This window comes from Thalassophryne amazonica, chromosome 4, assembly GCF_902500255.1.
Source record: "Thalassophryne amazonica chromosome 4, fThaAma1.1, whole genome shotgun sequence".
NCBI lineage: Eukaryota > Metazoa > Chordata > Actinopteri > Batrachoidiformes > Batrachoididae > Thalassophryne > Thalassophryne amazonica.
In genome coordinates this window covers 123092943-123103386 of record NC_047106.1, presented here as the reverse complement: position 1 = coordinate 123103386, position 10444 = coordinate 123092943, and the positions used below count along the sequence as shown (strand labels likewise).

General features: G+C 39.9%; 1 protein-coding gene across 1 annotated transcript in view; it reads right to left on the bottom strand.

The window, feature by feature from the left end:
• Nucleotides 1-4419: 4419 nt before the first annotated feature.
• The window catches only part of nectin1b (nectin cell adhesion molecule 1b), a 1042283-nt gene continuing 1036258 nt past the window's right edge, over nucleotides 4420-10444 (bottom strand). Inside the window, 1 exon segment of the mRNA XM_034168488.1 lies at nucleotides 4420-4933. Coding sequence (XP_034024379.1) covers nucleotides 4694-4933 — 240 coding nt within the window. The 3' untranslated portion in view covers nucleotides 4420-4693.

Sequence of the window (10444 nt, the reverse complement as noted above, 5' to 3'; positions counted from 1 at the left end):
AGAGCTGGACATCAGCCATTTTCCGGCAGATTTCACTTTTAACAAGAGATTTTGTCATGGAAAGCCGCGCGGAGGCTTCGCGCGTCACGACCGATTCGCTGATGAAGCGAGACAAAGGAACACCTCCGTTTCGGAGTGTTAGAGGACAGGTTTGGACATGTCCAGCTTTCCACAAGTTCTCTTATACTCATTCGACTGGTAAGCACTGAAAGCCGAGATAGGCATGTCCCAACTTGTCCTCTAACACTCCGAAACGGAGGCGTTCCTTTGTCTCGCTTCATCAGCGAATCGGTCGTGACGCGCGAAGCCTCCGCGCGGCTTTCCATGACAAAATCTCTTGTTAAAAGTGAAATCTGCCGGAAAATGGCTGATGTCCAGCTCTTGTGATAACCAGAGAAAGAGCACACGACGGTCTCGTATCCACAGACCCATCAGCTTAGAAATGATCCAGTGGTTTGTGCTGCGACGTCGCAGCTCGGAGCGCGGCGCACCGACCGTCCTTAAAGGGGTCCTTAAAGTTGTAGTTAAAGTCCTTATTCTCTGTGAAACCCGTAAAATTTTCACCAAAAGCCAGATAACTTTTTCGAATGGTTTCCAGGTGCCAGTCTCTAACAGCTTCTGAAAAAATTCTGATGGAAAAAAGTCCTTTTCATTCCGCCATTTCCAGACAATGAAAATCCAACGAGGGGGCGGGACTACTCCTTCCACAAGGCGTGCTCACAGGTGAATGACGTCACCGACAGGCGTGGAAAAACTCACACATGCGCACGAGGGTTCAAGCATGTCTGACGTAAAAATATATGAATGAAATCCATATAGTTTTTGAAAAAAATAAAAAGGACCGTTACTTTATGGACACACCACGTATTTCAGTATTGGATTTTAACAGCTACAACATGAACAAACCCCATCAGCAAGTCAAACCAGAGATCACTGTGAAACTAAATCTAGTACCCATATTGAGCCATGGCAAGACGCGAACAACGTGTTCACTGGAGAAAGTCACAGCTTTTACTGTATCCCATTAACCACCGTCATTAAGAGTAAACATTAAAATTATCTTCAACACCTCAAGTATTTTATTCCACAGAGAACACAGCCACAAGTTGCCCCCCTCTCCCCTCACAAACATACATCTGACATGGCAAAGAACAAACAACAACAACAACAACATACTGTGTCTGGACGGCTTGTATGTCAGCAAACTTGACTGAAATTTGCTCATCAAAAACATTAGCTTATGCAGGGTCTGGATTTACCAGTCACAGTGTAAAACGGACTGAACATAAACAAGAGTGCTATTTTATATATCTATGCAGTCACAAAAATGCAATAACAAGCTTTTCTGTTCATCAAATTAAAAAAAAAATAAATATGTATGTGGACTGTCCCTTTTAAATGTCAGTACAGTGACGTCTAAACAGTTTTGACTATATTTTCCTCATAGGACAGCCCAGGTATGTGATTGTCTTGCACGGACACAACATAATTAACATTAAACCAGCCTCTGTGAGAAAATATTTACATTTACCAAATGGTGCATATTGCCAATCAATGATAATTAACTTCCCATCTTCTCAGAGAGTTACTAGCAACTTCCTACTTTTAAACTCTGATAAGACTGAAATCATGGTTCTTGGTCCAGCGAGATATCGGCATCAATTTGACCAGCTAGCGCTTAGCTTAGGTTCGTGTGTTATACATTATACAGACAAAGTGAGGAACCTTGGGGTAATTTTTGATCCTACATTGTACTTTGACCTCCACATTAGAGACATTACGAGGACTGCTTTCTTCAGTCTGCGAAATATAGTGAAGATTTGTCCCATCCTGTCCATGGCTGATGCTGAGACTCTGATACATGCATTTATCTATTTTAGATTGGATTATTGCAATGCTCTATTTTCTGGTTTACTGCAGTCCAGCATTAGGGGTCTTCATTTAGTTCAAAATGTTGGTGCCAGTGTTGGTTGACACAAAGCAGAAAGTTTGACCACATTACACCCATTTTGGCTTCCCTTCACTGACTTCCTGCCTCTGCAAGATTGGATTTTAAGGTTCTGTTACTGGCCTATAAAATTGTTCATGGGCTGGCACCACCCTACCTGGCTGACCTCGTTGAGCCCTATGTACCGGTTCGGGCCCTGCGTTTGCAGGGTGCAAGACTTCTTTGTGTTCCTAGGGTGAATAAAAAGTCTGCGGGTCACACAGCTTTTTCTTATCGTTCCCTGCTCTGTGGAATGATCTTGCTGCACAAATAAGGCAGTCAGATTCTGTGTAGACTTTTAAGTTGAGACCTAAGACTCATTTGTTCTCCCTGTTTTATCATTAGTATATTAAGATATTATGTGTTTTTATTCTTTTTATTTTTATGGTTTTGCTTGATTATTATGTTTTTAATCTTTTAATCTATTTTGTGTTGTTTTTTTTAATTACATCATGTGACAAGCCTGGAGGTGACCTTGTTGTAATTTGGTGCTATATAAAGGAAAGAAAAAAAACTAATTCATGAAGCCACATTTCTTTGGAACTACTGGCAGGTACAGAAGCCACTGTTGTAGTTCACAGTGGGGAAAAAATAATCTGCACAAATTCCTAAATGGTCCTCCTGAATTGTGAATTAACATGCACAATTCATGATATTGAATGAATTATGGGAGCAAAAATTGCCATGAAAAAATTCTCATCATCAACCATTTGCTGTCTTAGGGTCCTCAGTAATACCATTACAAATCACTCAGGATTAAGAGCATTTTTTTTTTATTTTGCACATGACACATGCATGTACTTTAGGTTTTGGCTGTTGTGTTATCTGTGATGGTCCTTTGTAGCAGACTGTGGACATTTCTACTTCAACTTCTTTCATTTTCCTTCTTGCTGAGCATACCATGGATGCTTTGTGTGTCTCCACCATTTTTGTGCTTGAAATAGTTATTTGAGAGCATTACTTAACCACTTTGACATCACAAGCTACTGCTTCAATAGTGCAACTAAACAGAAAGCAAGAAGTATTGATTTCAGAATGTGATTAATAATTCACAGTATTGGATGAGGACAATAGGCATACCAGAGAAGTACGTGAGGGCTATGCAGGATAGCTGTGAGGACAGTATAAAAGTGGTGTGGTGTGTAGTAGGAATGATGGATGTGTTACAAGGTGAAGTTGCGGTTGCATCAACTATCGGCTCCAAGTTGTTTCTTGTACGTATTAGCAATGGACAGGTTGATTGATAAGATCAGGCCAGAGCCTTCATGGATTATGATCATTACAGAGGCCATTGTGATCCATAATGATAATGAAGCCTGTAGAATTAGAGATAAGCTCCGGAGAGACGGGGAATGAAAGTCAGCCATTGTAAGATGAAGTGCAGTGTGTGTGTTTGTGTGTGTGTGGATGAGAGGGAACATGGTAGAATAGTGAGGTTTCAAGGAGTAATGTGGCAATGAATTGATGTTGCAGTGGTAGATGAGTTAAACTACAGTATTTGTGTTCAATTGTCCAATGTAATGGACAGTGTTGAAGAGAGGTGAAGAAATGAAGGCAAGCATGGTGGAGTGGGTAAAGAAAAGTGGCAGGAGTGATTTGAGATAGAAGGATATGTAAGTGAAAAGGCAGGTTTACTGGATGATTACATATGAATATAAATATTTGGAAAGAATTAATTATTTAGCAGAGAAAATTATTTCAAATATACAAAACTGTGCATTCATTTTTGGAACACAGAGTATTAAAAGTACAAATTGCCAATTTTTATGCATGCCAGTATTTTTTCTGTCTCGGAATGCAATAATAACAATGGCCAAATAGTACAGTACGTTGCAAGTTTGATAACAATAATAATAATAATAATAATAAAGATAGAACATATAATATACAGAATCTGAAAACTGAATAGTGTTATATGTCATGCCCCTTATATCTTTTTTCTTATCAAATGAAAAAAACAATCACTTCTAATAATGTGAAATATCTAGTCAAACTCCATAACAGCAAAGCAGTTATGAAAACTAATGAAGGATTCAGCTGAGAGACAACCCTGTAATTAAGTTTCATTAAAGGGGTAATCCATGTCATTACAGATTGATAATTAACTGGAATTTTCACCATTACACACACCTGATGACACATAAGAACATATGACTTTCTAAAAAGTAAGCATTATCATTAACTGATTAAAAAAAGCAAACAAAAAAAAAAAAACACGCAAAAAAAAAACGCATCACTATGACTGGTCACCAATACTACCATAAAGGAAATATGGAAAAAAAACAAAAACAAAAAACAAACAAACAAGAAAACAAAGGGTTTTGAGTGATACAGTGGCATACTCTGTAGATGGTTTTCAGACCGTTGGCAGAAAAACAAAATATTCATAGGTAAGGTAACAATCACAACCAAACAGAATGTGAAGGGTAGAATTCTGGTGTTGACTATTCTAACATCACAAAGTTTACAGACAGCCTCTGTAGAACAAACAGTGCCTAATACACAAGACAGAGGGCCACAAATTCTGCACACTTTCATCATGGCAGGGAGCACCTACACGTTTTAAGCTTATGGAACAAACAGATGCAAGGTGGGGATGGATACACATAGTTTCAGCACAGCTTTATTTTTTATTTTATTTTTTTTTGCTGAAGCATCATGGCACTATCATGTTGCTTGTTGTACAGCAAAGATGCATGTGGCATGTCACACTGATTGCTCCTTGGGGAATGAGAACCCAGCACGAGGGCCGGGGGTGGCGTAGCTGGTGTTGGAGTACATCGGTTCCTCAGATGAGTGCTGGGTGTAGGGGTGCTGAGGCAAGAAGGTGACATGTGGGTGGGTTGGAGCAGGCTGGGACTTGGGAAAATGTTCCATGTTGCAGACGCCTTGGTAGTTCATGTATTCAGCTGGGTTCAGTAGCTCTTCTGCACTCCTCCCAGAGTCCTGTGAACAGAAGACAAAAGATGGAAGACAATGCTGCAGGGTCAAAGTGTTTATTTTTTGTTTGTTTGTTTGTTTTTTCTCATGTAAGAAAGACAGACAAAAGCCAAAGAGAAACTTCACAGCACATTAATGTAAGTCTGAAACACACAGTTTACTGGTAATGTCACACTTCAGCACTCAATATACGAGGGCTGTCAATAAAGTATAGGTCCTTTTTATGCGTTGCGGTGCGGCGGCACAGGAAAAACACCTCCGTGTTGATAACCATTTGTAAAATCCAGGCGGCTTTTGATGGCTTTCAGTGGAGTGAGTATATGAGAAATTAACAGCTGGACATGTTCCAACTTGTCCTCAAGGCTTCCAACAGAGGTGTTTTTCCTGTGGCGGAGCGTTGCAGCGGCTGCGAGCCGACGCTGCAATCCGTCCGCACGTCTTTCATTAAAAAAATCTCCTTTAACAGTGGAATATCCGGATAAAATGCTGAAACCGACTTTTTCTGAAACTTCTCTGTTCTCTCACGACGTCCTGGATCAATACAACCTGAAATGTGGAGGTTTTCAGCTTGAAGCAGGCTGTCGACGGCGCCTGAGAGTGCTGCGCAACGTCTCGCACCGTGGGAAGTCCTTAAAGCGACAGTATCACCTCAAAATCTCTCATCAGCTGTTAAAATTTTCACCGAAAACCAGCTTAATTTTTCGAACCGTGTCCACTTCGATGTGTCTCACAGGTTTAGAAAAAATTTTGATCAAACAAAGCGCCAGTCTCTCAGCAACTTCTCAGACAAAGGAATTCCGATGAGGGGCTGGACAACTCCTCCCACAAGGAGTGCTCACAGGTGAATGACGTCACCGACAGGCGTGGAAAAACTCATGCATGCGCACGAGGGTTCAAGCATGTCTGACGTAAAAACATATGAATGAAATCCATATAGTTTTTGAAAAAAATAAAAAGGACCGTTACTTTATGGACACACCACGTATTTCAGTATTGGATTTTTTCCCCCACATAACAGCTACAACATGAACAAACCCCATCAGCAAGTCAAACCAGAGATCACTGTGAAACTAAATCTAGTACCCATATTGAGCCATGGCAAGACGCGAACAACGTGTTCACTGGAGAAAGTCACAGGTTTTACTGTATCCCATTAACCACCGTCATTAAGAGTAAACATTAAAATTATCTTCAACACCTCAAGTATTTTATTCCACAGAGAACACAGCCACAAGTTGCCCCCCTCTCCCCTCACAAACATACATCTGACATGGCAAAGAACAACCAACAACAACAACAACAACATACTGTGTCTGGACGGCTTGTATGTCAGCAAACGTGACTGAAATTTGCTCATCAAAAACATTAGCTTATGCAGGGTCTGGATTTACCAGTCACAGTGTAAAACGGACTGAACATAAACAAGAGTGCTATTTTATATATCTATGCAGTCACAAAAATGCAATAACAAGCTTTTCTGTTCATCAAATTAAAAAAAAAATAAATATGTATGTGGACTGTCCCTTTTAAATGTCAGTACAGTGACTTCTAAACAGTTTTGACTATATTTTCCTCATAGGACAGCCCAGGTATGTGATTGTCTTGCACGGACACAACATAATTAACATTAAACCAGCCTCTGTGAGAAAATATTTACATTTACCAAATGGTGCATATTGCCAATCAATGATAATTAACTTCCCATCTTCTCAGAGAGTTACTAGCAACTTCCTACTTTTAAACTCTGATAAGACTGAAATCATGGTTCTTGGTCCAGCGAGATATTGGCATCAATTTGACCAGCTAGCGCTTAGCTTAGGTTCGTGTGTTATACATTATACAGACAAAGTGAGGAACCTTGGGGTAATTTTTGATCCTACATTGTACTTTGACCTCCACATTAGAGACATTACAAGGACTGCTTTCTTCAGTCTGCGAAATATAGTGAAGATTTGTCCCATCCTGATGAGCCTTATAAAGGTAAAAACAAATTATTTTTATAGAAGCAGTGAAAGATCACCTCCAGCAGCTTGCCCTGTCAGTGTATAATGCCTATGTTACCTCCTGCAGAGAGCAGTTAATTTTCATCAGGAAAATCCTGTCAGAGATAATAACTTCTCATAAGGGCATGTATAACTTAGCAATGAAGAAAATGTCACATTTAAATCTAATAATTATGTCTGAAAAGACAGAACCATCACAAAGTGTTCCCGCTTTGTCATTTTATCTGATTATATTCATGTTGAAGAATGCAGTTTTGTGATTTTTCTATAAATTAATATTGTACATAATTGTAGGCAACCCCCAACACCGCCCCCAATTATAAGTATTATAAAACTATTCAGCTATAAGTAATCAAATTAAAATGAAATTGTTTTTTTTAACAGTTATTATACAACAGTAGCCAACACAGAGGTGGCAGGTGTATGTGTTTCAGATTTCTGGAGATCGGTACTGCTACAACAACGACCCCTGTATTTGTATGGTTTGTTTTAATGCCTGTGTGCAGTTGTGTATTCCAGTCAAGACACTTCATCTGTAACATCACAGACAGCTGTTAATGGCTACCAGCCTTGCCTGGTGCAGTAACCTGGGTTGGAGAGGTGTCACATCGGGCTGAAGTTGTGGAGTGATATGTTTTACAGGATTGAATCTGAGAATAAACACCAGCACCAATGGGGTTCAGGCCTGACATAGGGCTTATATCTTCTAAATTTTAGGGGAGCTTTGGTTTGGCTGGTTAATTAACCTGTGTTGGAGCGGTGCCCTGTCCAGGGAGAGTTGTAGACTCATACACTTCATGCTATTGAATCTGAGAATAAGCACCAGCATCAATGGGTGTTATGCTGCCTTGGATCTGCTTGGCTCCCCCTCCCTTCATGTATCTCCAGGTGCTGCATCACGGAGCTGATTGAGCACACCTGTGCAGCAATCATCCTTCATCTGTATATAAACCCTGGTTCTTCTGCTCCACAGATGCCGGAAACTCAGTTCGACCAGCTTAGTATCCCGGCCTCTGTACTTCACAGTCGTTTAATTCCTTGTCTGGATTCCCTGACGTTCTAACGTGTTTTTTTTTCTGTGTCACCAGCAACAACACTTCCTCTCAGCTCTGTCGCGGCCACCCAGTCCTGGCTCTGGGTACTTATACCATCTGGTTTGGGAACTCAGCAGCTCTGCATTTTGGTCCAGTCAGTATCTCTCCCTTCCAATACCTCACTCAAAGGATTTGTACAATGATAATTCATTTATTGTTACCCAATAAATTGTTACTTGGTTATTTCTCATTTTTGGCTCCCTGCATTTTGGGTCCCGGTTTTCACCATAACAATGATATAACAATAGGTTTCAGGCCCTACCTGACGTCCCTGATGAGGGGCAACTGAGACAATTTGTACTTGACCTAGACAAAATACACAGTAAAATTCCAATAAATTGTTACTTGGTTACTTCTCATTTTTGGCTCCCTGCATTTTGGGTCCTGGTTTTCACCATAACAATGACATAACAATAGGTTTCAGGCCCTACCTGACGTGCCTGACGAGGGGCAACTGAGACATTTTGTGCCTGACTTGGACAAAATCCACAGTAAAGTTGCCAGTGTTAAACTAACACTGGCGATTTTACTGTGTTGGGTGTGGTTGACCATGTTTTGCTTTCTGAGAAACAAACATTTCTCAAAATTGCACCCAATGAGTCAAAACTTTAGAGAGCCACAAGAAATGATTTCTCACACACAGCAGTTGTGGACAGAAGTTAATATTCACTGTGGCAAAAAAAAATCATTCAAATTCAGTTTACCCCAACTGCACATCTTGTATTTGTATCAAGCATATGCATGTTAAGTCAATTAGAATGTCTACTTTATTTTTATGAAAAGTTATTAAATAAGAATTACCTTTACTTAAACCCAAGAAAGCACAGTTCTACAGATACTACTTTACTGACACTGGGAGATCATTCCACAAAGCAGGTGCATGATAAGAGAAAGCTCTGTGACTTGCAGACTTTTTATTCACCCTAGGGACACAAAGTACAACACCTGGCAAAAATTATGGAATCACCGGCCTCGGAGGATGTTCATTCAGTTGTTTAATTTTGTAGGAAAAAAAGCAGATCACAGACATGACACAAAACTAAAGTCATTTGAAATGGCAACTTTCTGGCTTTAAGAAACACTATAAGAAATCAAGAAAAAAATTATGGCAGTCAGTTATGGTTACTTTTTAGACCAAGCAGAGGGAAAAAAATATGGACTGACTCAATTCTGAGGAATAAATTATGGAATCACCCTGTAAATTTTCATCCCCAAAACTAACACCTGCATCAAATCAGATCTGCTCATTAGTCTGCATCTAAAAAGGAGTGATCACACCTTGGAGAGCTGTTGCACCAAGTGGACTGACATGAATCATGGCTCCAACATGAGAGATGTCAATTGAAACAAAGGAGAGGATTATCAAACTCTTAAAAGAGGGTAAATTATCACGCAATGTTGCAAAAGATGTTGGTTGTTCACAGTCAGCTGTGTCTAAACTCTGGACCAAATACAAACAACATGGGAAGGTTGTTAAAGGCAAACATACTGGTAGACCAAGGAAGACATCAAAGCGTCAAGACAGAAAACTTAAAGCAATATGTCTCAAAAATCGAAAATGCACAACAAAACAAATGAGGAACGAATGGGAGGAAACTGGAGTCAATGTCTGTGACCGAACTGTAAGAAACCACCTAAAGGAAATGGGATTTACATACAGAAAAGCTAAACGAAAGCCATCATTAACACCTACACAGAAAAAAAAACAAGGTTACAATGGGCTAAGGAAAAGCAATCATGGACTGTGGATGACTGGATGAAAGTCATATTCAGTGATGAATCTCAAATCTGCATTGGGCAAGGTGATGATGCTGGAACTTTTGTTTGGTGCCGTTCCAATGAGATTTATAAAGATGACTGCCTGAAGAGAACATGTAAATTTCCACAGTCATTGATGATATGGGGCTGCATGTCAGGTAAAGGCACTGGGGAGATGGCTGTCATTACATCATCAATAAATGCACAAGTTTACGTTGATATTTTGGACACTTTTCTTATCCCATCAATTGAAAGGATGTTTGGGGATGATGAAATCATTTTTCAAGATGATAATGCATCTTGCCATAGAGCAAACACTGTGAAAACATTCCTTGCAAAAAGACACATAGGGTCAATGTCATGGCCTGCAAATAGTCCGGATCTTAATCCAATTGAAAATCTTTGGTGGAAGTTGAAGAAAATGGTCCATGACAAGGCTCCAACCTGCAAAGCTGATCTGGCAACAGCAATCAGAGAAAGTTGGAGCCAGATTGATGAAGAGTACTGTTTGTCACTCATTAAGTCCATGCCTCAGAGACTGCAAGCTGTTATAAAAGCCAGAGGTGGTGTAACAAAATACTAGTGATGTGTTTGAGCGTTCTTTTGTTTTTCATGATTCCATTAATTTTTTCCTCAGAATTGAGTGATTCCATATTTTTTCC